Source organism: Panthera tigris, chromosome B1 (genome assembly GCF_018350195.1).
Source record: "Panthera tigris isolate Pti1 chromosome B1, P.tigris_Pti1_mat1.1, whole genome shotgun sequence".
In the NCBI taxonomy this organism is placed as follows: domain Eukaryota; kingdom Metazoa; phylum Chordata; class Mammalia; order Carnivora; family Felidae; genus Panthera; species Panthera tigris.
This window is the reverse complement of record NC_056663.1, coordinates 139,382,098-139,409,349: the sequence shown is the minus strand read 5'-3', so window position 1 is coordinate 139,409,349 and position 27,252 is coordinate 139,382,098. Positions and strand designations below refer to the sequence as shown.

General features: G+C 36.6%; 1 protein-coding gene and 1 long non-coding RNA gene across 4 annotated transcripts in view; one reads left to right on the top strand and one right to left on the bottom strand.

The window, feature by feature from the left end:
- LOC122238008 overlaps window positions 1-27,252 on the top strand; it is a 76,636-nt gene that overhangs the window by 47,700 nt on the left and 1,684 nt on the right. For 2 of the 3 annotated variants that reach the window (XR_006216926.1, XR_006216924.1), the window contains 2 exons: window positions 11,433-11,584; window positions 23,229-23,418. This is a non-coding gene — a long non-coding RNA (uncharacterized LOC122238008). The remainder of the gene's footprint in view (window positions 1-11,432; window positions 11,585-23,228; window positions 23,419-27,252) is intronic. The other variant, XR_006216925.1, reaches the window with a different exon arrangement.
- Window positions 17,446-27,252, bottom strand: part of ANTXR2 (ANTXR cell adhesion molecule 2) — a 149,543-nt gene continuing 139,736 nt past the window's right edge. The window contains exon 17 of the mRNA XM_015542150.2: window positions 17,446-21,560. Within this exon, the coding sequence (XP_015397636.2) occupies window positions 21,522-21,560 (39 nt within the window). The 3' untranslated portion in view covers window positions 17,446-21,521. The remainder of the gene's footprint in view (window positions 21,561-27,252) is intronic.

Here is a 27,252-nt window from a genome sequence, read left to right as displayed (position 1 = left end):
CTCCTAGGGGCGGGATTCACTGTGGGGCGGCGTGTCCCGTCTGGGCTACTTGCACACTGCCAGGCTTGTGTTGCTGGGGATCTGGCGTATTAGCTGGGGTGGGTAGGCAAGGTGCACGGGGGCTGGAGGGGCAGGCTTAGCTCGCTTCTCCTTAGGTGATCCACTTCAGGAGGGGCCCTGTGGCAGCGGGAGGGAGTCAGTTTCCGCGCAGAGCTGTTAACTTATGACCTCCCAGACGCTAAGTCGCGCTTGCTGTCGGAACACAGTCTGTCCGGCCCCTCCGCTTTTGCCAGCCAGACTCGGGGGCTCTGCTTGGCCGGCGAGCCGCCCCTCCGCCCCGGCTCCCTCCCGCCAGTCCGTGGAGCGCGCACCGCCTCGCCGCCCTTCCTACCCTCTTCCGTGGGCCTCTGGTCTGCGCTTGACTCCGGAGACTCCCTTCTGCTAATCCTCTGGCGGTTTTCTGGGTTCTTTAGGCAGGTGTAGGTGGAATCTAAGTGATCGGCAGGACGCGCTGTGAGCCCCGCGTCCTCCTACGCCGCCATCTTTCTTCTCCTGAAATCTGGCTTTTACAACCACTAGTTCACTGAAATTATTTTTATCAAGGTCCCTAGTGACCACTTGATTACCAAATCCAATGGATATTTTTCAGTCCTTGCCCTACTTAACTTTCTTCAGGACTTTCAAAAGTTAATCCATTTTTTGGAATTTTATTAACATTGTAAGTATTTCAAGTACACAAATGTCTCAAATATAAAAATTCACATAATAAATATAACAGACACTCATTACTTATCATTTGGATTAAACGAATACAGACATTTTGCCATATTTTTAACTATATTAATAAATATATAAAACATAAGGGATGCCTAAAAATCCCCATCCTTTCCCTGTTTCTTCCTCTCCAGGAGTAACTTATAACCTAAAGTCATTTTGTATTATATCCACTTCTTCCTTTTCCAAATATTATGATTCATTAACACATCACTCTTTCTTGGTTCTCTCACACAATTTGACTATCAGTTTTTACAATCACTTTTGGGCTCTACTTCCATCCATATATTCCTGCTACAGGTATTCCCTGACAGTCTATTGAAAATTGCCATTTATATATTTCACAAAGGCAAGTGGGTGGAACCAGAACTAAGTTCATTGTTCCCCCACAATAATTAGAGTGAAGCCTCCTGCTGGAATAAATAAGCTTGTTTGTCCCCTATATTAGTGCAGTAATTTTAAAATATGTCCACAAATTTTTTGACACTCTCCCCTTCAAAAGGTGGAGGCTAATTCCCTCCCATTGACTATGAGCTGGACTTAATGACTCCATTCTAACGAATAGGATAAGGCAGAAACTATGGTACACAGCTTCCAAAACTAGGTCATTAGAAGGCATTGTGTCCTCTCTCTCTCTCTGTCTCTCTCTCTCTCTCTCTCTCATCTCTCCTCTCACACTTGCTCTGGGGTGAAACCTTCTAAGTCATAGGGACACTACTCATGGAACTCTGTCAAGAGGTTCATATGTCTATGAACTGAGGTCTTCTGTCAAGAGCCACTTGAGTGAGTTATCTTAGAAATAATTTTTGGTCCAAGTCAAACCTTTCCACACTAATGACTCTTGTAAGTCAAAGGGGCCAGAGTCAGAAACCTGTGGGATGTCTTGATTCCCCAACTCCTTCACTCCATACAGGTAATCAGTCACAAATCTTGCTGATTCTAACCCCATAATAATTTTTTTCCAATACATTTTACTTTCTTTCTCTTCTGTCATTACAGGCTAAGACCATGGCAACAATCTCCCACTGACAGCCCCACAAACTTTGCACACTCTGATCCATTCTCCTGCATAACTTGTCAAACTCCACATCTGATTATATCTCTCTTTTGCTTAAAAATAAGTTCTAACTAACAAAATAGTCCTGATTAGTCCATTACCAAACAATTATCTTCTAAGCACTTTAAAATAGGGGGCAGGGAATGGTTAGACATGACATTGGAGTCTTTGAGTAACTTTTCTAAGCTCATCTCATGACATTTTCCTCACTTCAAATTACAGATTTCAGCCATGCTAAACTTTTATAATTTCCCGCCAAGTGGACCATGTTCTCTTTTGCTTCATTAATACTATATATGTCTCTCTGCTCCTCCTTCATCTGTACTCTTTACCTACTGAGTCTCATTTAAAGCACCACCTTCCCCAAGAAGTTTTTTCTGAGCACCTAGTCGGTATTTGTCCACTCTCCTATAACCCCCTATGCACAAATATCTATCACTTTCTTTTCTCTGCCACTGGACCCTTTTGGAATTAGAAGCTTAACTATGCTTGCGTACATAGTAGATGTCCTCTGAAAGATTTTTTTGAGGCAGGGGTGGGGCAGGGGGAGAGGGAGAGAGGGAATCTTAAACAGGCTCCATGCCCAGTGCAGAGCTCCACAAAGGAGGGCTTGATCTCATGACCATGAGATCATGACCTGAGCCAAAATAGAGATTTGGATGCTTAACTGACTGAGCCACCCAGGCACCCCCCCAAAAGATATTTTTAAATGACCAAATGCATGTATGGATGAAGCAAGTCAAATTGAAAATTTAGTTTCTCAGTCTTTCTAGCTATATTTCAAATGCTCACATATGGCTAGTGGCTACTCTACTGTACAGTGTAGATTTACAGAAGATTTCCATTATCTCACAGAGTTCTATTGGACAGTGCAACCTAAGATTAGATTAACTAGAACAGGAATATTTAAGACGAGAAAGGGAAAACTAATGATAGCTAGTAAGAAATAGGAGAATAAAGAAAGGAGGAAATTGGTTATGATTTCTAGATGTCATGATTAGTTGATGAGTTGACAGACATAGGAAATGCCAAGCTATGCAGAGGCCAAGATGAGAGATTATTCGTGCCGTTGCTGTGGTAGTTGTTGAGTGTGAGATGACAGTTGTACATCCTGGTGGATATTTCCTGTGTCACTGTCCAAAGTTAATATAAAAAACTCTGTTCTACAACTTGCCTTTATAACAGGAGATCCTTCATTAAACATTTTCCTGTTTCTCCTGTTTAATTTAGAGAACCATCCCCAAACAATGCTGGATTCTCACTGTCCTTATGATGTCCTACGTTTAGAATAAATGAGTTTTGTGAAAATCACCAAATTGCCTTGTTTCTCCATTCGGAAATATATATTTTTTCCTGTGTATTAAATTTAACCATTTAAAAAGTTCACAATGGTATCATGGGGTAAATGTATAGAAATTTATCAAGCATTTGAACTTTTTTAAAAATTGCCCACAAAGACATCAAAGGACTTTAAAATTTTCTCCTAGAATGATACAACACTAACTCCTACTTTAAAACACTGACATACTGCTCCTTAAATGCTTCAATACACTACTCTGAGCAACTACATTTATCTTGTAAAAGGCATCAGGGATTTATACAAATACATATTAAGTATGATAGATTGATTACCTTAGAATTCATATTTTGTCTATAATGGAACACAGCTGTTAGTACTTGCCCAGTAATTGACTGGTTAAATTTTCTGAATATAGAGAATTTCCCTATTCCATAGAAATAACCTTTGTTTTTAAGCCAAATCTCTGAGCAGGATGTTGAAGAAATCTGTGTCCTAAAATATCTTTGATATCTCATGCTCTAAATGTTTTAAAGAGCATTAAAAATTATACAAAATTCTGTCCAATTAATTAAACAAAACTGACTTACATTTTCCTTTTTATATATTAATCTCATATCACATAGGAATCAAAAGATGTTTTTGAAATAAGCCATTTAATTTTTCTTCCAGTTTGTATATCTAAGACAGTCATGGGACATCACATTTCTTTAATTTCAGGTGCCCCCTCCCCCGCCCCCCACAACCTACTCCTCTATTTTCACGTGTGTTTTCCTTGTTAAACTTTATTTGCTGATAATTAGTTTATGTTCTTCTGACATTTACATTGTTTAGTGGGTTTTATTTTTATGGTATTTTTATATTTATTCCAAAATGTAAGCCTTTTTTTTTTTGAACAGTGAATCTTTATATTTGACTTTTTAAAAAAAAAATTATAATTTACGTAAAAAGTTTTCTAAACACTTAGTTCTGTTGATAGTTTCTTACATCTATGTAACTATCACCCAAAACAAAGTACTGATTCTCAAAGGTTTGCATACATTTAAAATCTGTGAGAGGGTTTATTAAATACAGATTCCTGGGTCCCTCCTTCTGAATTCCTGTTTCTATTTCAGTAGGTCTGGTGTGGGACCCAAGAATATGCATGTTCATCAAGTTCCCAGGTAGTACTTACATTGCTGGTCTGGACCACCCTTCAAGAGTGACCAGTTATACAGCATTGTATTCATACCCAACACATTCCTTCATTCTCTTTTCCAGTAAACCCAATACTCTGCACACTGCCTATCTAGCCAATTGCTGATTTCTCTCACTGTAGTTTAGTTTTGCCTATCCTTGGACATAATATAAAAGGAATGATTATTTTGTGTCTTCTTTCACTCAATATGAGCCACTGAATTTTTTAAGAAGTCAAACAGTCATTGTAACATATATGTTTGGTCTTCAGATATTTTGAATTTTTGATTTCTGTATTTTATCTTTCATTAATTGCTCATCTTTTTTTTTAAGTTTTTTTAAGGTTATTTTTGAGAAAGACAGAGACAGTGTGTGAGCAGGGGAGGGACGGAAAGAAGGAGACACAGAATCCGAAGCAGGCTCCAGGCTGCAGGCTCCCAGCTGTCAGCACAGAGCCTGACGTGGGGCTCGAACTCACCAGCTGTGAGATCATGATCTGAGCCAAAGTCGGTCACCCAACCGACTGAGCCACACATGTGCCCCACTGCTCATCTTTTATATTATTTGTATTTGATATGTTAAATTTTATTTTGATTTATGCTTTGCTATACTTATTTTATTTATTATATTTTTGTGTCATTGAATTAGACTTACTTTTACTTTCCGTTCTATTTTAATCTTTCTATGATAAAATGGAAACCACTGAATTTTAAGAAAGAATTTAAGTCATTTTAATTTGTGATTGTAAATTATATACTGGGTCTTCTGTCATTCTGGAACTTTAGTTTCCATAGTTTGTCTTTATTTTATGGTTATTTTATTGCTCCTTTTTATGATCTTCGTATAAACAACTTTGTTTTGTTTAGCTTTATTTTTGTCTTCCTCAGTTATTTGGAAATAAATAATTTACTTTTAGCTCTATAAATGTCTACTTTTGAAATGACTTAAAAATTTTTTTTCAACATAAGTGATTCTAAACACCAAATTCAATAAATAATTTACACATTCTTATTCTCCCGTATGTAAAATCTCAACACAGGCTACCTGACCAGGTTCTGCGACTGCCCTTTGCTCTAGGTAAAAGAAGTGTGTTTTAACCATTCAGCAAACAACCAGTGTAATTTCTTTGTTTCTGCTCATGCTGCTCTATAAAAGTCTTTCTCTTCATGCACCTCTTTGGAGTTCCTTTCTACCTGTTGATTGGATGCTGCCTGATTCATGAATCGCTGAATAAAAGCCTATTTGGTCATTAGATTGTAGAAAATTTTCTTGCGACATAAATTAGCAGATTAAGCGAGGTAAGTGATTTAGAGTGTAAGGTCTTTCAAGTTCATCATCATGGTTTTATCTTTTGTCTCTTTTTTCTTAATTTAAAAAGATTCTCTGTGTTTTCAATGTGACTAAATAAAGATTCTGCAGAATCTATTCTGATAATATTGTTTTTTGTTGATCTAGCTATTCAAATTTTAGTTTCTTTCTAGTTTTTACCTTAACTCACTTAATTTCCTCTTCATCTCACTATTGTAGTCTTTGTATCTCACACTATTAACTTTTAATTTCATTCTTTCCTTTTATTATGGATATTTATAAATAGCTGCATCAGAGATTCCAATCCAAATGGCATTTTAAAATGGAAATATATCTGCTTTTGAGTAAAATTATAATTTCTTAAAAATAAAATTCAGTAGCATCACTCTTTTCTGTACATCAACTGCTATATTTAAATTTATGTATCTAAATCTTCATGTGCATTTATTATGTGATTTTAATAGTTTTTATAATGAAATCATAGTATAGCTACATATTATAACCTAGTATTTTTAAATAAGTATATATATGCGTATATATATATATATATATATATACTTATATACGCATATATATACTACACATTTCCCATGTGATCGAGTATTCTTCAATATATCATATGTACCAGAATTTAATTTATTGCTGCCCTATTATTGTTATTTAGTTGGGTTCCAATCCTTTATTATTATTGATTTGTTACAATATTTAATCATATGGTTATAATTTTGTCTTTAATTTTTTTCTTTTTTTAGAAAACATAAAGCAAATTTATTTGATTCTAGAGAATGCACATACTAATTGCCTTCCAGAAGAGTTATTTATTCTCAATAAAAGTAGAACAATATATGACACTAGAAAACTACACACACATACACACACACACACACACACACACACACACACTCTTTTTTTTAATGGTGCCAATTGGTGATTGACTCAATATCCTCTCGCAGTGTTCTTTAGCTTTGTAACAGGAAAATTGAAAGCAATAATTCAGAATTAGGGACTTGCTATGGTGGATGTGTGGCCAATGGCTATAGACAAAGAACAATACTGTTGAGCCTTTCAAAATTACTAGTAAAGAGGTGTTGGTTGGCATGAGGAAAACCAGAATTTTTCCACCTCAGTTTCAATAAATTGGATTGATCTGAAATTAAAACAAACATAAATTTTCAAATGCCATTATGCAGATCTGAGTAATTTTTAATTCAGTTTCATTCTCAAAGCATATGATATGAATTTAAATTGTTACTTGAAATAAATTTATTTCAAGGAAATATTTTCACAGGCCAAATTCTTAAATTCACTCTCTATGTTAGTGTGATAGACAGAATAATACTCCCCTCACCCAAAGATGTCCAGATCAAGTGATTATGTTACTTTACACGTCAAAAGGAACTTTTCAGGGGCGCCTGGGTGGCTTGGTCGGTTAAGCGTCCGACTTCGGCTCAGGTCATGATCTCATGGTCCGTGGGTTCGAGCCCCGTGTCGGGCTCTGTGCCGACAGCTCAGAGCCTGGAGCCTGTTTCAGATTCTGTGTCTCCCTCTCTCTCTGCCCCTCCCCTGTTCATACTCTGTCTCTCTCTGTCTCAAAAATAAATAAACGTTAAAAAAAAATTTAAAAAAAAAAAAAAAAAAAAAAGGAACTTTTCAGATGTGATTAAGATGAAGGTCCCTGAAATGAGATTATCCTGGGTTTTCTACCCAATCTAATCATTCCTTAAAAGTGGAAGAGAAAGGCAAAAGACTAGGTCTGAGACATGCAAAGTGAGGAAGTCTGACTTGCCGTGGTTGGCGTTGAAGGAGGAGGAAGGAAGCCACGAGCCAGTGGATGGGGTTGTCCCAAACAGAAACCCAGACACCTTAATCCTATAACCTTAAAGAAAGAGATTCTCCCTTTTGGCTCCATAAAAAATGCTGTCGGACTTCTGATCTACAGAACTGGAAGATGGTAAATTTGTGTTGTTTTAAGACATCAGAGTTATGGTAATTTGTTATATCAGCAATAAAAAAAACTATTAAAATTAGAGATAAGAAGCCTCGTAACATTCAAGAATCATGTTTCTATCTTTTTCACTGCTGTGAATCAGTGACCAACAAAGTGCCTTAGCATGTTGCCAGTAATCAGTAAATATCTATTGATTTAACTAATTAATCAAGCTCCATACATTGTTTTCATTATTTTGGCTTTTCTTAGTAGGAGAAATAGTCTCACTAGAGTTTAGAAGAGGAATAGAAATTAAATTCTGTTTTGTAACTAGCTTAAAAATTTAAACAAAACCCTGGCAAAAGAGTAATTTCTTATGTGATTAGCTAAATATAGCTTTCTATGAATGGGGAGGTTGGATCCTTCCAATGTAATGCTTGATCTCATTTTATTTGATTAGGCAAATTATGGAACGACAGCACGAAATGCATTGCTATACTATTGTTGGCTCCAAAATGTGAATCTCGTTATAGCAGTGGCCTTGAGGCCTTTTAGTGTTGAATGGAAATGAACAAGTTATACTAGTTCAAAAGAACGTTCACACACACACACACACACACACACACACATTAATTATACTCTTTTGTAGAGGAAAGCTTAACTCTTGGGCTACAATTAAAAAAAAAAGAGAGGAAATGGCACATCTGTCAATTTATAAACATGATAAAAGTAGCCAAACAATATGAATGTTGCAGCAATTCCAAAAACGGAATTTCTGGGTGTGGAGGTTCAATTGAACTTGCTGTTGCTCTCAGGGGGTGGAGGTGAGGCATGGTGGTCACTAGTTCAGCCTTGCAACCTGTAGTTAAGCCTCGTGGCTGCTAGTTGAGGGTGGCTCCTCAAGTCACTGCCTCTTATTTCCACTGGATGGAAGATGGAATCCAGCAGGAGAATCAGAGCTCACTGGCTGCTTCCATGGAGTGGGAAGGGGTTGAATGATGGAGGCACGGGGGCTTGGAACAGCAACTTCCCACTTGGCTCCCGTGTAAACACCAGGGTTGGGTGAGCGTGGCCTGTTTCTGTTGTTATTTGGTTGGATTTGACCAAGTATTGCCAGAAAAGCTTTCCGTTGGTAGGCCCCTTTCCCATATCCTTTAGCTGGTTGAAAGAGGCTTTCTTTGGGGTTTTCTATGGCCTATTGGGGATTCCCAGCTGGAGGTTGTTGGGGAAGCCTTTCCAGGGTAATGCAGTAAGAAAACCCAGGGACCTGCGTGTTATTCCTCGAGTTCTATGGCCTCTGCCTTCTTCTTTCCACCTTTCACGGCTTCCTATGTTTTTGTTGTGTTATGTGCAGGAATTTTGGATTGCAATAGGGAGGACATGGGAGGAACTGGGAATACTCAGTCATGGAGGAACTGGAAGTCTGAATAATCAATTTCTAGCTCATTAACAAATATTCATTGAGAGCCTAGTATGTGCCAGGCACCCCGCTGTTCTGTTATATTTATGTTGCTAAGTGAGGAGGACTAAAGCAAAGAGGGAAGGAAGGAAACACTACAAACCCTTTACAGAACTCATGACCTGGAATTGTCTTGTTCAATGTCTGTCCTCAGTTGCCAGTAAGATTGCCGAGACCAGTTTGTCTTTCTCACTGCAATATCCCATCGCCCTGTACACAGACTGGCAGTAGGTAGGCATCACCAGTATTCATTAAATCAGCTAAATATGTGAATCCAAGGCGGTTTCCTCTCTGCCTGACTTTGCTCTTACCTTTGCTTTTAATCGCTTGTAAAATGGCTGCGTTGGCTTCTGACCTCCTTGGTCAGTTTTTGGCAACAGAACCAACTCCCTGAATTTAGGCATGGTTTGTGTTAAACTGGGGGTCTTCACATTCCTGGCTACTAAGCACAACTAACCTTTCCTACCCCCAGGACTCCACCCCAGACACATCATGCCGCCATTCTCCAGGAGCTATGGGAAAATTAGGGTGCTGAAGGATTGTGGTACCTGGCTTCATCCTCTGCAGCATTGTTCTTCACCTGATTTGTGTAGGTCAATTGGTAAAATGGAGGGGAAACATCGATGTCAAAGTAGAATAAATACCTGGAAGAGTTAATCATCACAAGATAAAAACGCAAACTATAAATCGAGTTCAGTTTTCCATGGTGAAGGGTCACTTCACCATATGATCCTTGGAAATTAAAACCAAGACTGAATTAATTATCCTTTTACTGTCTTGGGTTTTCTTTCCCTTCTTGTTCAACATTAACTGCCTCTGAAATTATGTTAAAGCAATGATCTCTATCATAATGTCCTTCAGCTGGCCCTGAAAACAATTTCCTACAGAAACCTTCATTTTTCCTAGGAATCATGTCAACCTTCTTAACCTCATCATTTTTATGGTATTTTGTTTTGTTTTGTTTACCCTTAGGGGATATTAAATTTTTATGTGGCTTAACTTATCTGTGAGTTAGACCAAAGTAATGTTTTAAAGTACGTTAAATGATTTAAAAGTATTTTGCTTCCTCAGGAAGGCTGTTAATATACACGGAAAATTGTGTGGCAGCAAAATGAGATACTCTCAGCGGTACAGAGTTTATCTAGGGTTTCCCATATAAAGCAGGCCTCATTTAGCATTAAATCTCATTTTATGTGATCAGGGTTTATTTTTAAATGGGCCACTCAGGATTCATGCTGCAAGACTTTTTTTACTGAGCATCATGGGAAGGCCATTTTTTTCCACCCGTACCCTTATACCACAATTTCACACTCAATTTGCGTAGGTTTTCACCAAATTTGCACTGTATACATAGTATGTAGCCAATACATATTTATTAAATAAAAACAATGAAAAATACATGTGGAAGTACTTTGGAAAATTATAAAAGGATATATAAATGCAAGTTATGAGTGTTAAGTGATTTGTCTGGTTTTCTTTGAACGTGCTAAGAAATCATTATTTTCAGATGTCAAAATGCTTATGTCAATAATCCGGATATCATTAGGATTGTGAAGCTGTACACAAAATTTCATAGTTTGGGTCATTTATAGCATTTTCTAACACAAATATGTTTCTTAGAAGGAGTGTGTGTGTGTGTGTGTGTGTGTGTATAGCTACATAAAGTAAAAAATATGAGAGATGTAAATGCTATTCCTATCGCATGTAGGGAATCTAATAATTTCTTCCTAAGAACTCAAGGTTCATTGGCACATGATGTAATATTTTAGGGGAAATCTGGAGAAACTGATCCCTTTTATTTCTATCATTTAGAGTTTATCAATTTGATTGCTACTTGAACAATGTTTGAAATAAATGTGAGTTTTATTGACTTTAAGATCACTCTCCTTTCTTACTATATATATGTGTATATATATGTATATATGTGTGTATATATATACACACACGTATATATATGTATATATATGTACACACGTTTGTGTGTGTGTGTGTGTGTGTGTATAATATGTATATTATTCTAGGAAAACAGTTAATAGGTGGGGGCAACTTACTATATAAGATCTATATAATATTACCTTAAACCCACTCATCAGTTTTGAATGGCCAGTTCTCAATATTTTTGTACATTTTCAGAGAAGCTCATTTTTATATTAATCTTAAGGATCATTTTATCCTGCCTTGAAAGTTTTCCTGAACTCAAGCAACTTCCTTAAGTAACACAAAAACGGAGTTAGCAGACAAGTGAAATTATCAGGCGGTGGGGCTTACACTGCAGGAATGCCTGCCATTGAAAACAGAGCACCAGGCATTTCCATTCTTAAAAACACAAACATCTATCATTTTCTCAATTTATGCTCTAACCTCCTACAGTGTTGCTTAGTCCTTTTCTCTCTCTGTCTTCTTTTTTCTCCATTTTATTTCCCTTCTATTTCAGGAGAGGGGGGAATGCCTCCAAGATTTGTTTTATGCAGAGAAATTCAGTTTTGTTCAGCCGCCGCTGCAGAACTCGGATCGGAGATTCACGTCACGTGGGAGAACTGAACTGAAGCTTCGAAGAGACGACTTACAAGAGCCCCTCCTCTCTGAGTTAAGTTCTTAAGACAAAGGCTGTCATGCTCTTTCGTTCGCTACAAAGAAGAGAGCAAAGGCAGTTTATTATTCCAGTTACCCAAGCGCACAGGCAACTAGAGTACAAGATATTTTTAACTCCTCGTATTGCTTTGAATAATACCAACTTGAAATACAATTCCTCTATACGAATCGCTGTTCTTTGGGAAACATATGCATGAACTTACACAAAATTTTAAGGAAGAGAAGATCTTTCAGTACTTCACACACATCTCCCTGCTTCCATTTTTGACTCCTAATACTTACTCTCCACCCAGGAGTTAGAGTCATTTTTTCCCATGTCTAAAGCATAACGCATCACTATCCTGCTCAACTCCAATAGCTTGCTTCCTATCATGGTGAGAGTATCTGAGAGTATCGTCTTCTCTCCCTCTGGAGCCTTTGGGGGCTGCTTACACACTCTGCTTTCTGCTGCCTCATCTTCTTCTCCTGTCACAGACTCTCTCCCTCCCTCTCAACCCCCCTGCCCTTCTCCATTCAACTTCTTGTTCTTACCAAGCTCATTTCTGTCTCAGCACCTGAGAATGTGCTCTTCCCTCTATCTGGAATTCTCACACCCTCAGAGAAACCTTCCCTGACCACCTCAACTGTAAATCCTTTTCTACTCAGTTTTTATCTCATCCTGCTTTATTTTCTTCATAGCACACATGGCATGTATTACATATTTGTCACTTTAAGAGACCATCTCTGGAAGTCCCGTTGTTTATTTTCTAGTTCCTCACTTGAATATAAAACCCACAAAACCAGAGATCTTATCCCTCTTCGCTATTCTTTCCCCAAAACACTTTTAAACAAATTATGACATAACATTAAAATGGGAGTCTTTTGTCTAAGGTGTAGCAGAAGCCTCAAGAGTTGAGGAGTGACATCCAAATGTGCATTACACTAGATCTTCTGGGCAGGACATGCTGTGATTGTGGAACTGGTTCCACAGGTCACAGGTCGACTAGCATTCACAGGTCACTTCTAGCTAATGTGAGGGTAAGGAATCTAAGAATGACAAGAGACACAGGGGGAGGCCAGACCCCAGAGATCTGGGCACAGGGGTGACAAGTCCCACAGAGATGGAGTGGGGGTGGGTAGGTAGTACCATGGCCAAATTATTCAAAATAGTAGTACTCTTTTTGAATCTTTAAAAGTAACAGAAAAAAAAATACAAGTGTGAAGCAAGAATGACTAGTTCTAACTTTAAACACATGGCATCTGTTTAAAACTGAGGGGTATGTTTTAATTGAGGCAGTAGAAACTAAATGCTCCCATAATTCAAGAGGGTATAACAAGCTCAGAAATATAATATCCAGACAGTGCAGTGATGTGAGACTTTAGGAGAGATGTTGAATTATTTGTGATACACCCTTTCCTTGATCGTCTCCTCTCTAATCTATACCTCAAAATGTCAACCTAGTAAATATTGTTTTCCTGCGTTAGACCTTCCACGCTTTAGACTTTTCAACCTGAAGAGACAGTAAAAATTGTGAACATGGCCCTACACTGTCTGATCCTTCCTAAACCACCCTGTGCCATCTTTTTCCAGTCTTCTTGGCTCTCTCTCTGCTGTAATTCGTATCTCTTGGTCCCCCCAGGTAGCTTAAATTTCTATTCATTCTAGGGCATGCTTTTTCACTGTCTACAACATTCTTCTTTCCTTCTTCCTTTCTGTCCTTATCCTTCCAAGTTCTTGCTTCTTCCAGTTTTTCACTAAAACCCTCAAGCCAGTTAAATCTTCACTATTTGCAAACACAGCACTCACACATTTAAGATACGCATCCTACTTGTTACCTATTCACTTAAGGTATTTTCTTCTCCAATAGAATGTAAGCTCAGCTTATTTATTATATCACTTCCCTAGTGATCCACATATTGTCTGGCCCTCAGTAGGCATTCAATAGTTATTTGTTGAATTTTCTGTTGTGGAGTGTGTGTTCTGGAGTGACATTATACATGGGACCAAACAATACGATTAGGACTCCATTTTAAGGGTGCCTGGGTGGCTCAGTCGGTTAAGCATCTGACGTTTGATTTTGGCTCAGGTCGTGATCTCACTATTGTGAGATCGAGACCCGCATTGGGCTCAGCATAGAATGTGGAGCCTGCTTGGGATTCTCTCTCTGTATCCCTGCTCATCCATGTGCACACACACACTCTCTCTCTCTCTCTCTCAAAATAAATAAAATAAACTTAAAAATATATATAGGGGTGCCTGGGTGGCTCAGTCTGTTAAGTGTCTGACTTTAGCTCAGGTCATGATCTCGCCAGTTTGTGAGTTTGAGCCCCACGTCGGGCTCTGTGCTAACAGCTCAGAGCCTGGAGCCTGCTTTGGATTCTGTGTCTCCTCCTCTCTCTGCCCCTTCGATGCTCATGCTCTCTCTCCGTCTGTCAATAATAAATGTTAAAAAAATTTAAAAATAAAGAAATAAATATATAAAATATATATATATGAGGTAAGATCGCAGCCAATGACCTATATAAACAAAGGGTGCGTCATGTGTGAATGCCACAGGATTTGGGACAAAATAGTCAATACAAGCATTTAAGAAAGGTTTTTCAAGTTCTTTTTTACATGTGTATTTCTGATGTTAGCAACATCCACTTATTTTTGTCCTTTGTCTCTAGTGATATTTAAATACCTTCTAAATAGATTTTCAGTACCATAGCATAAAGTATTACAGGGACTAAATCTAGGTTAACTTCTGGGCTTGTGCAGATAGGCCAGGTAAATTCTCCAGAGGCAACAAAAAACTGCCCATATGCTTCTCAGCCTTGTGTGAGGTTTATCATCTGGCAAAAAAAAATGTTCCAAGAATTTATCCCTTGGCATTTTTCCTTTTCTGAGAAGAATTTCAAGTGAAATATAAAGCAGTAGAATGGGGACAAATGGAATTCCTCCAAAAACAAAATCACTTGTGTGATGACAAGATCTAAAGAATATGGGCAGGCAAGGATTTAATGGAGACAGTTGAACTCAACTGGTATATTTTCTTAGGGTGTCAGATGCAAGGAAAATATTTAGTGAAGGTAAATCATTCTAATGTTTGTGGTAAGCTGAATAATGCCCCCACAAGATGTTTATGTCCTAATCCCCAGAACCTGTGACTATTACCACACATGGCAAAAGAGACTCTGCTCGTGTGATTATGTTAAGGATGTTGAGGAAAGAAATCAGAAAAACAAAAGTTGACTGTAGTAGAGGTTGGAATAATACATTCTGAGGATGCAAGAAGGGGCCACAAGCCAAAGGTTACAGAGGATGACCAGGAAACTAGAAGCTGAAAGTGACCAGGAAACAAACTCTCCTCTCAGAGCCTCCAGAAGGAACGAAATCCGCTGAAACCTTAACTTTTTAGCTCATTGAAACTGATTTTGGACTTCTGACCTCCAGACCTGTAAGAAAATAAATCTGTGTTTTAAGCCACTAAGTTTGTGGGAATTTGTGACAGAAGCAATAGAAAAGTAACACAAGCCCTCTCTTTTCAATTTAATTGATATCAAAAACATTTTTTTCTGAGTTAGAAATTATAGACATATGCATAATGTCCTTGGGTTGAATTTTTTGGAAGAGTTGAGGGAAATCTTTTTTAAAGCATAGTAATCCCTCCCATTTTATACATGATTAGAAAAAATAATTTGATGCATATACTAGGTTTACTCTACCAGTTCAATGGATTTAATAATTTTGAAACCATTTGTGTATTGGTCTTTATCATTTGAATTGAATTTTTAAAAAATCATTGATATAAACATATCATTTCAATTCTTTCTGGATGGTTGTAGGAATACAGAGATACTGAACATTAATGCCACTGTGATTTTCTTTTTAGTGGTATGCCATATTATTCTAATCACATCAGTATCCTTTAAAATGAGATAAAACACACTGAATATTTACTAATATAATTTGGTCTTTGATATCCTTTTAAAAAATATACCAGTTAACATCCAACTTCTGCTCAGGTCATGATCTCGCTGTTCCTGAGTTTGAGCCCCGCAATGGGCTCTGTGGTGATAGTTAAGAGCCTGGAGCCTGCTTCAGATTTTGTGTCTCCCTCTCTCTCTTCCCCTTCCCCATGCACTCTCTCTCAAAAATAAACATTTAAAAAATTAACTATATACATGTGTGTGTATGTGTGTGTGTGTATATATATATATATATATATATATATATATATATATATAATCTTTTAAAGCTTTCTGAAATATTCCACTCCTTATGAAGAATCCCATGAAATTAATTAGAAAAGTCATGGAGCTTCTCCCATTTTTTTTAAACATTAAGAATTTGTTGAAGATATTTTACACTTGAACATATTGTTTAAAATATAATCTTTCTCCCCATGTGACAGCCTCACACAAACAAAGTATTTAAAGAAGATGAAGGTCTGTCATTGCTCTATTTAATTAACAGAGACTTTTCGGATTATAAGATGTTAAAAAAAGAACTCAAAAGAAGACTTTAGCGTGATAATATTAATCATCTCATTTCACATCAGAATTTCAACTGGTAATTCTATTTACAGGTGTCATCTGCTAGAACTAGTCAATCTTATGTTATATTGTGAGTTTTTCTTTCCCCAGCTACTTACACAAATCAGATGGTGACGTACAAAAGCATGGCTAGAGGTTTACATTTGCTTCTAATTTAGCCTATGATGTAACAATTTCTCTTTTCTATCATCCATGACTTTGGAAGCTCTCAGTTCCTTTGGTTTGCATCTACATTGTTTGATCACCTTGCCTTTTAGTGCATAAAGGCAATGCGTATCTTTTGGATAGTATACATTCTAGAAGATGAACTCTTGATGTTTCTAACCAAATTGAGATCGACTTAAATGTACATTTTAATAACTTTTACAATTACTTTTGGATTATCCACTGACGTTTACAATCTTGTGAATATTACTTACCTAAAACATAAATAACTTTATAGTAATTAGGAGACAACGTTAAGCATCCATTTTCTTTTAATTCTTACTTCCAAAGTTCTCTTCTACAATAAGACAATGGTAACTTTGTGGAAGTTTAGCAATTCTAAAATACTACATATCCTGAGTAGTATTGAAATTAGTCAGTAAAATGTCTTCCACTGAATACTTCCCATGGGGGATATAAGCACAGTTATTGTCAATGAAGATTGTTTTCCAGTTTCGACTAAGGAGAGAAAAGTTTTCGTTTTTCTTAACTTCACTTAAAGAATAATTTAACTTTCTTTAAATTACACAGTACCTCCTCATTAAAATTAGTAACATAAATATATTGTAATGATTTCTGTACATCTTTATACATGCCTTTGAGACACCTGCTATGACTGTAAAGTCAGAGTGAAATACACAGATATGTTTCCCACTATCTTACTCATCATTTCAGAGGTTTCATCAGACATAAATTTTATTATCAGTTGCCTCTTTGACAAGTTCTAGTTGTAAGAAATTAACTGAGAAATTGCTCTATTATGGCTAATTATAAAATTATGTAGTATGGTTCAATGTCTTTTTGGTAACTAAATGGCAGTTTACAGAGCTAATACTGCTGTGCTCTCCAAATGAGGAAAGTCATTAAAAATATGAAATATATAAGTACTAAAACCTCCAATATGACCGTATTCACAGAAATGTTGTCAGAGCTGGAAGGAACTTGAGACATCTCCAGTGCACCTCTAGTCTATGGTTGAGAAGCTGATCAGTTCAATTTCAGCAAGCTAGTTGTAGCTCACTCTAGAAGCCAGGACATCCATCACTTGATTCCTAATAGAAGATGGTGTGAAGCACATCACACTGACTTCCTCTCTCTCTTTCTTACATACACACACACACACACACACACACACACACACACACACACACACTACCTTAATATAGTTCTCGTAAAGTAATCTGAACAAGCACATTTTAATATAAATTTGCATGTTCTACTGTGTACTTTTTTATCAGCATTTTCTTTTGGCAGAAGAGCACAAAAATAAAGTACACTTTTAAAAAATAGCACAGGGCTTGCTGCATTATGAGTTTTCAAAATTTTTTTTTCCTTTGACCAATTTGACTGAATTAGATCCTAGTAAGTGTAGGAATATACCAAAATTAAACCTCGAGACTAGAACACATGGCTGCACTCACTTCATTATCTACAGACAACATTCTTCAGCCTCACCTGCCCGTTTCTTTCTTTAAATATACGGCAGGTGTACCAGTTATTCTGATTCTACATTATATAGTTCCTTTCATATTAAAATAAAGAATGGATATATTTCTTTCCTGAATTACATACCCACCAAAAACTTTTTTGGTAATAAAACACTTATAAACTTCCTAAAGTAATGTGATGCTATCTGCCACTTAGTAGAAGCTAACCACGGGTTTTGCCATGGAGGAGGAGGTTACAGTGCTTTACGATACTGGTAATTGTGGCCTGATTATATTTTGCTCTCTTAAAATTCGAAAATAATATATGTGAAGTGATCAATCAAAAATGTTTTAGACGCCTTTTGGCCACAATACAGACAGTGTATTAATTTTAAACATAAACCAATGAATTGCCTCTGAGCAGTAAACAGTGGTCAGTGATACACTGATGTTAAAGTTACTAACTTCACAGAGACACCCAGATCTTATATCCAGTAAAGATTTATTAGAAAAACAGATATTGAATAATTTATGATGTTAAATGGTTCAAATAAAGTTCAGGTGGAATATAAGCAAATCATCTCTCAAACAATCTGAAATACAGGAGGTTTCAGCCTTCTATATTTTTGTCAAAATAAGAATTATCTATAGATGGCAGGTACTGCGCCCTACTTAATGGAGGGTCTCAAATTTGACTCTGCATCTCATTGGGAAGGAAATATAAATTTTTAAAATAGAATTAACTTGGGGAAAGGCATCAGTGCTGTAACTCTTAGCACCAAATGTTTTTTCTTGGAGCACCAAATGCTTTAAGGAAAACATTCCAAGTATCAAAGTTTTCAGATAGATAAATATTTATGGATCAAATCCATAAAGAACAGACATTGTTATGAAATATATATAGATGCCTTCAAAACTTTCTTTCCAGGCAGAGTAGACACATAAGTTAGGAGTCATTTCCCACTTAATTGTCGTTGCAACCTTATGCAACACAAATGGATTACGGATAAAGACTTATTCGTTTAGACACAGAAAGTAGATCTTGACTGACATTATGTCCAGAAAATTAAACAGGACCGAGTCCTCTCTACAAAATATTTTTAAAAAATGTTAGTAAACTTATAGAAATGGCTTTATTCTAACCCTTTATTTTCCTGACTAAAAGGTATAGAGGTTTTTGATTTAGTTCTTTGGTGAGAAAACAGTACTCTTTCAAAGCAAATTCTTCTATTTGCTAGATAGCAAAATGAGAGAAAATGGCATAGATTTGGTTTGTATCTTTAAGTGCAGTGAAAATCCATCTGTCTTTGAACTTTATGAATTGTACTCTTTTAGTCTACACATACAGGCCATTGCCTCTCCCTCTTCATGGAGAGCTCTTCATAGTGGTATTAGAACTGGAACCCCATTTACATTCCAATCTACAGAAAGCTATTTTTCCCTTTAAGGGCAGAGGTCTACTCCCATTGCTCATGTAGCAAAACACTAACTCAATACAAATGCCATACGATAGTAGACAAATTCCAAGTAACTATTGAAGAAACAGCCTTGGCTTCTGTACTATCTTTGGTGCTCTTAAATACCATTTATGGGTGTGCATGGATCAGAAATGAAGTGCCAATTTGAGAAAACAGCAGTAAATGCCATCCCAGATATAAAAATGTAGAACAAAGGTCTACAAGAACTCATGGGGTGTATATATCAGGCTTCTAAGTCACACTTGCACACATGGATAATTACTGTCAATAGTATCATTTGTGAACATAAGCGACATTTTGGACCTGAATAGAATTCTGTCCTGAAACTAACCCGGACAATTATATATTTAACCAAACAAAACTTGAGTTTATGTGGGCTTAAAGAAAATGGTAGCAGAGGCACAGGTAAAATTTTATTTATGAATATGTAGACACATGACTTTGGATCCAGCCAGCCAGTGACATAAATAAACTTGAGCAAAAGATTCAAGCTAGAGGATACGCATGTATACTTATATTTGTGTGTGCTTGAGTAAGGCTTCTCGGAGCAGTGCCACAGATCTGGACACCAACCAACAGAATCACTCCCGTCCTTTGAAATTTCCATTAAGAGCACAATGGGGGTAATTATACTGGGATGCTCCAAATCGCTCTTTCCATCTTGTGCACACACATGCCCGCCAAACATGAAATGCTCGCCTTCTCCCTTCCAATGTGATGGTTGGTGAACTTATTTTTAGTGTCATTTGATAAGCCTTTGTGCTCACAGAGAGACATCCCACTGACCCAGCCACTGGTCATTGTCTATACCAGTTCACATCAAAGCAGGCGCGCTTTGTCAGGTTTCGAGTCGAATATCCATTTCGCATCTGAAGTACAGTATCGAAAGTGACTAGATCATTTGAGCTTTTTTCTTCAGCTGCTGCCTTCTTCCTCCCCCCCAGTGTTTCCACTCACGCTAACATAATTTGGCATCGTCGACGTGACACGATGGTGGTTTTTCTAAAAAATTATAATACATACATTTCGGTGTTTTGTGGTGGCCGATCCTCCTGAAAATTTAATTTATAAATTGATGAGAGGAGGTCTTTTTTCCTCTACTGAATCATAACCAAGGTGGAGTGCCCCTCAAAGTCCAAGTAATGCGCATACAGTAATAGGTCATTCAATGTCAAAAGGCATAAAAAAGATGAGCAAAATCTTCACAGGCTGCTGCTTGCTGTTGCCTTTAATTATATTAATTAAACTTTGAAATTTTCATGCAAAGAGAGTTGCTGGCTTGTGACGCTGAAGAGCCCTTGGAGACTTGGAGGAAGGAAAAACCCTGAGCGGAAGCTTTGTGGTTACTGCTTCCTTTAAATTAAAAGCAAAACAAACTCCTGGTATGTTTACAGATATTAATGCTTTATGCACTACTAAACCCTAAACATAGAGAGAGGGGTAAATCTACCGATCCCAGAGACAAGTTCTCAAAGCACAAGTCCCTTAAACTCCATTCAAGATCTCTGCTTAGAGGCTGTCTTCCTGTGGAATAACGCTCTATTAATTTTCTTCTTTTCCCGGGTGCATAATGAAAGAAAGGTGTCTTCAAAAACTAAAGGGCAAAATCTTGCTTGCTACCAACACCTTGAGGCATCCTGTCTACATTTTGTCATGCGTGTGCACTTTTCAGTGTTAGAATGACAAGATTTTCCAGTCAGAAGCTTCCCGTAAGGCACATTGTGATAGGGGACTTGGGAGGATTTTGTGATCTGACATAGCTATAAGGCAATGGACTCCTTTATTTGCTTGGCCTGGTGGGATATTCCATACTCTGCCTGTGGCTAACAATCTTGCGCTGTGAAAACACAAGTGCCATGTTTCCATATAAAACACTCCTCTCTCCGTTACAGATCCATCATGGCCAGTTCTGTGGTCCCTGTTTTGATATCATCTTCATGCTCTGTGTTCTGTGGTCCCTGTTTTGATATCATCTTCATGCTGTCGTTTTTGCTTTTTCCTCTTCTACACTTTCAAATGCACTTTCTTGTATAAACCATAGCGTGTAGATTAACATTAGTCTTTATTTTCCATGTCATGAATCATGAGTTACTCCTGGGTTCCATCAACTCTCGTGTAGATGGCAGAACAAGTATTTAAAAATGTTTGGTGCAAGCAAAGCAGAAGGCAGAGAAAACATTTCCTGACTGAGAGGAATAAAGCTGTTCTTCCAAAAACTTCTGAAATGCATATTTTTTTCATTTGGTTGGAAATCAGCAGTGTGAAGATGTATCTTCATACCTCCTTGGTCTTCCTGTTTTCCTTTTACTGAGATGGAACTCGAGAGAAGTTTATGCACCGGCCCTAGAAAAGAAAAAAAAATCACTATTGAAATATTAAAGCAATTATAAAAAGGTGTAAGAATACCTAGTTTTCCTACCATGACATAATAGACAATTACCCAAGAACACGTCAATGTTAAGATGAACCGTTAAGTCATGTTTTTCTCCCTTGGGTCAAAGCATGGTGGTGGTTCATTCAGATCTTTTCTGGAGCAAGTTCACCTACACAACCGTATGGTAAAACTAGAGTGGAAAGAACTCTATGTAAAACAGAACTATGTTATTGCTATTTAAAGTATAGCATTACTATCTTAGCAATAAAAATATCAAAGCCAAACCCTATGTTTCTTTCTATAATGGATTTAAATGAAAGTATTTCTTTATGCAATCTGGTGCTTTTAAAACTGATATAAAAATGGTGCTTCTAAAATGTATATATGAAGAATGCACTTGAGAAGTAGTAAGAGACTGAGGATAAGGACAAAGGGCGACTATTTGCATTCCACATTTTCTTTGATTTTTTTTTTTTTTTTGAGAAAGCACCTGTGTGCACATGTGCGAGCCAGGGAGGGGCAGAAGGAGAAGAGACAGCATCTCATGCAGGCTCCATGCCCAGTGCAGAGCCCAACTTAGGGCTCGATCTCATGAGAATGAGAACATGACTGAGCAGAAATCAAGAGTCAGACGCTCAACTGCCTGAGCCACCCAGGCACCACTACTTTCCACGTTTCAGAGACTGTCATCCCAATTTCTTAGCATTTCAAGAAAGGTTATGGAGACACATTGTTTCCGATGTAATTGTAAATAATCCAAGAATTATTTGAAAACAACGTTTTAAATTATTGATAAAGGATCTCCTCTTTCAGTCTCCTGGGTACAGCCATGGTGATACTCTGTACGACATAAACCACATCCAGATTTCTCAATAGGCCAAAAGCTAAGCATACTGCTTTTTTCTAGTTTTGGGTAAAGATTATCATCTTACTGAGATTTTCCTATTTGTCATAATATCTGCTCTTTAACTTCAGATTTTACAACTTCTTTTTACTTCTCTCTAAATGTGAATAATAAGTTTGTTTTAAATATCCAATATATGGTAATATTCAAAAGAAACAACAAATATTGTTGGAGAAGATAGCTTAGAACATAAAAACAGGATTTTGGTCCATTTTCCTCTCAAAAATGTTTGCTCAATAAATTTAGAAATTTCAGAAATTAATGAAAAAAGAGAAAGCATAAAAGCAAACTTGTTTCCATCAGCTTTTGCCTAAAAGGCAGACATTCATCAAAAATTATACATCTTCTAAACAATTTTGGAGGCAACATTATTACAACTGTCAATTTTATTACCTACTTTGTACCTAGTGTCTACAAATAATAGTTGTGCAAATGAGAGTGGGAGAAAAGCAGAGAGAAGACCCTCTTAGAATGAGGTCAAAGAATATTTCTTGGCTGGCACAGTGCACAAGAAGGGAATGAGGTGGCACACTGCAAGCCCCTCAATCCTCATTTGGCTCAAGGAAGTCCATCTCACCTACCTTTAAAATTGCAATTCACTACAAGATTTTGTTTCTATTTGTATTAAAATGAATTTTGATAACTATTATTCAAGATATTCATGCTTATGTTAAGGCAGGTCACCAATAAGCTACTTATATATCTGGACTTTGGTTTCTTTATTCTTCTTTAGACATGCCTTCCTAGATCTACGACACCATTACAGCATTATTCCCTTGACTTTTGGTCATAAGAACAGCCCAGATGACTTCTGGTCATATGAAGAGAATTTTATATTTTGGAAAATTGCTACTGAGAACACAGATATTAAGGGGTCAATTCTTGAAATTAAGAGCTAACTAGGATAAAGCTTGTCACTTCTGGTAAGTTTATGTGCTACCCTTACATAATAGCAACTATATAACTCAGCCTTTCTGTTTGTAATTTGGCTTTCAAAAAATGCAGGCACATAATGTTCTAGAAGCTATGACCGCCCTTAGCGTTCATTTTCTAGTGTGACCATATAGTGTGACTTTGGCCCATAATTATTTTATTTTTATTCTGTAGTTTTATGGTATGTTTTTTTCTTATGATTTCTTTAGAAGTAGACCAGGTATAAGTAAATTTAAACTAATATGTATTTCTTTCTTAATTCTCAACTTTCATACACATAAAGATTCCATATTCAGGTAAACCTTCAAAACCCTCCAACAAATGAATTGCCTCAACCTCTATCTTATACCAAAAGACAATATCATGTTTACTTCCCTTCTTTGTTGCTTTTTCTTATTCTGGTGGGACCTAATGAAGTATTCTACAGACAGTTGATGTCAAATGATTATTAATTTGAACTTAATCTTAGTTAACTTAGATAATTAATATGAACTTGAAGTTTATACTTGTAATCATATTAAAACTATTCTTCATAAAATCCCAAAAGTTCTACAAGAATAAATATCCTAGGTCTAAAGATTGAAAGCTTAACTTTGTTTTCTTTGGCTTCTAAAATATAAGCACAACATGATTCTTTATAAACTTGAAATACATTAACATCTCAACTCATCTATTAGAATAGAACTCTATGCAGAAGATTTACTGCATTATCCACTTTCCCTCCACCTGAGAAGGAACAGAATGTACCAAGGATAAATCACAAATAAAACTCTGGTCACAAAGTCTAAGTTCACAATTAGAATCTGTCAGCTTTAACATCACTTAAGTGATTTTCAGGCATTTAACAAGTATCTATTAGAGTAAGAATTTCATTGACATTTCTCCAGAAATCCTTCTTGGAAATATCTTCTTTTGGGTCTCTTAATAAGTGGGAAAGGGAAATTGATGCCCCATATAAAAGTATCTGGTGTTGTTACTGCTCTATAGTTAAGTAAACCAAGAGATGAAAACAAGATAAGAGTCGAAACTGACATATTTGCTGTTGGTTAAGTATGTAGACCCTAACTCTTTTGCAATATTTGAAAACTGATTTCACCTATTCATTTTCACTGTAGCCAGTAAGAGTAGCGTTAGCCAGAGCAAGTGCCATGTTTCCCATCTTTTTCAGCATTAAAATTCTGCTGGCATTAATGCTAGTGAACTCCTTTACTAGCTATCTGCACAGGATATATTTCACTGCTATAACTGTTATAGTATTATGCTCACCTCATAAATATCCATTGACAAGCTGAAGCATACAACTGCACTTTAGTTTAGACTTTTCAAACACAGATAGCTGATTTATTTATATCTCCACTTCTAAGCGTACTAAACCTTCATGCTTTGTGCAACAGTAAACAGTGATTCAAATTTAAAATTGTATACAAAGCGTGGATACATATAGAAATAGACACAAAACAATTCAAGAGGTCCAGAAAATCATGATTATCAGGAAAGAATGTCGACTTGAGGACACAATAGGCTCTTTGGGCAGAGATTTTCTGAAGCAACTGAAGGTACAAGACTGAAGAGAGGGCACATACTATCATCTTTCTCCTATATATGCAACAGAGATCTATCTATGTATGAGATATATATCAAGAGAGCAATTCATATATATATAAACACATAAAATTTTACATCATATATATATATATATGAGAGAATCCTTACTATCCTCTGCTCAAACCAAAAGTGCAAGATTTGGAGCTGAAATATAAATTACACATACTGTCTTGTAATGGAAGTTCAACCTATAAAAGTCCCATTTATGGTTAGAGACCACACACCATATGGATATTCAGTAGATGTCATGAAGTGAAGTGCTGAGTTTGCTTGACAAATTTACTTTCAAATGCTTTTTTCCCCTTTTCTTTCTATTATGGCACCTGCAAAATTTTAGTGATTCTATACGCACACTATACGAATATTGCAAATATTCAGGTCTCTTAATTTTTCTTTATACACACACACACACATACATACACACACACATGTACACACACACACATATGTATGTAAAACTTTGATGGTTTTCCAAAAACACTGTTGGCAATATGTTCTTGGGCCTCATGATACATTGTAATGGGAAGAAGATGCCCAGTAGAATTATTTATGTAAAATCAGAATTCCATACATTGTTTTAGTTGGATACATTGTAAGTAGTGTAGGAATAATTTTCCTCTTTCTAATCTCAATTAGAGTACTATTTGTATCTTAGGTCTTAAACCAATAGTAAAAAAATAACTACTTAAAAATATAACTTAAAGCTATAGAAAAACAGAATATAAGTTCTGTACATGCACAGTGTAACATTATGGGTATGTAACAAAACTGAAAAATACCCAAATACCCATCAGTAAGAGACAAGATGAAAAAACTATAAGATACAGATAGATAATAGAATATTATAAATCATATACAGCTGTTAAAAAGAATGGAGGAGATGTCTTTATACTACTATAGAATAATGGCCAGGGTCTATTAATGGAAAAAAAGCAAGCTGCATATAGTATATACATTATGCTATATTTTATGTTACAAAGAAGAAAAATACACTAGAATTGCTACATACTTATATTTTCAAATGGAAATTAAAAGCCAATATTTGCTTTGAAAATAAAAGCAGTTACTGATAGGTGGAAGAGGGGACTCAGGTTGGGACCAGGATGAGGGTGTAAAGGAGATCTTTGAACAGATCTTGTTATACACTATCAAATGCAATCATAAATACATACATTTGCAAAAACATTCAATAGAAATGAAATCCCTACAAACTAAAATAGGCTTCACTAAGTGCAAGTCAGAACTCTGCCAAAAACTGAGGACATGGCAGAAAAGCTAAGGGAAATCCCTCCATAGTACAAGAAGTTTTCCCTGAGAAGAATGTAGTCAACTAAAAGATGGGAGAAAGGCAGGAAGGAATAGGAATCTTTCCCTCTCCAAAGGGACCTTCCTCCAGGGAAAGGAAGCAGCTCACTGAAGGTTTGTGGAATGGCAAGAGTGATGAGAAAAATAACCCTGAGGCACCTGGGCCTTAGCAGCCAACTGAAAGCTTGAGAGCAGGAGAACTGAGAAAAATCCCTCCAAGATTCATGAGGCTTTCTGAGAGTGCAAATCACTGGTCAGTTAAAGGCTATAAGCAGGAATCAATATGGAAGCTGGTCTCTCAAGATACAGAAAGTTGCAGAGGATGTGAGTGAGGGGATGTGATACTGGCAGCTGGAGAGCAAAGAAAACTCTCCTGCTACCCACAAAGCTCACAGGTGGGCTGTAAAGCAGAGAGAGAGAGAGAAAGAGAGAGAGAAAGAGAGAGAGAGAGAGAGAGAGCGCGCTCTGATGAAAAGAAATCTCTGATCCTGCCCTCAAAATGTTTTAAGCCAATAGGGAAATAAAAATAACTTAAATCTCAACAAATTGTGACCCAGCTCAGCTACAGATTAGCAACATGACAGAGGAAGTGATAGCTATGTTTCTAGAGGTAAATATTATCCAGTGTCTATTTTTATGTACAGTGCCCAGCATAAAACAAGAAATTATAGTATACACAAAGAAGTAGGAAAACATGACCCATAATTACTGGAAAACACAGTCAATATAGAGAAATATGCAGCCAAAAGATACAAACTTTAAAATAACTATGATAAAAATATTAAAATTTCTAGCGAGAAATATAGGTAGCATGCATAAAAATGTGGTGAGTTTCAGCAGAAACTATAAATAAGAATGAAATGGAAAAGCTAGAGAGAAAACTGTAATATCAGAATAATGCTTTTGATTCGTGT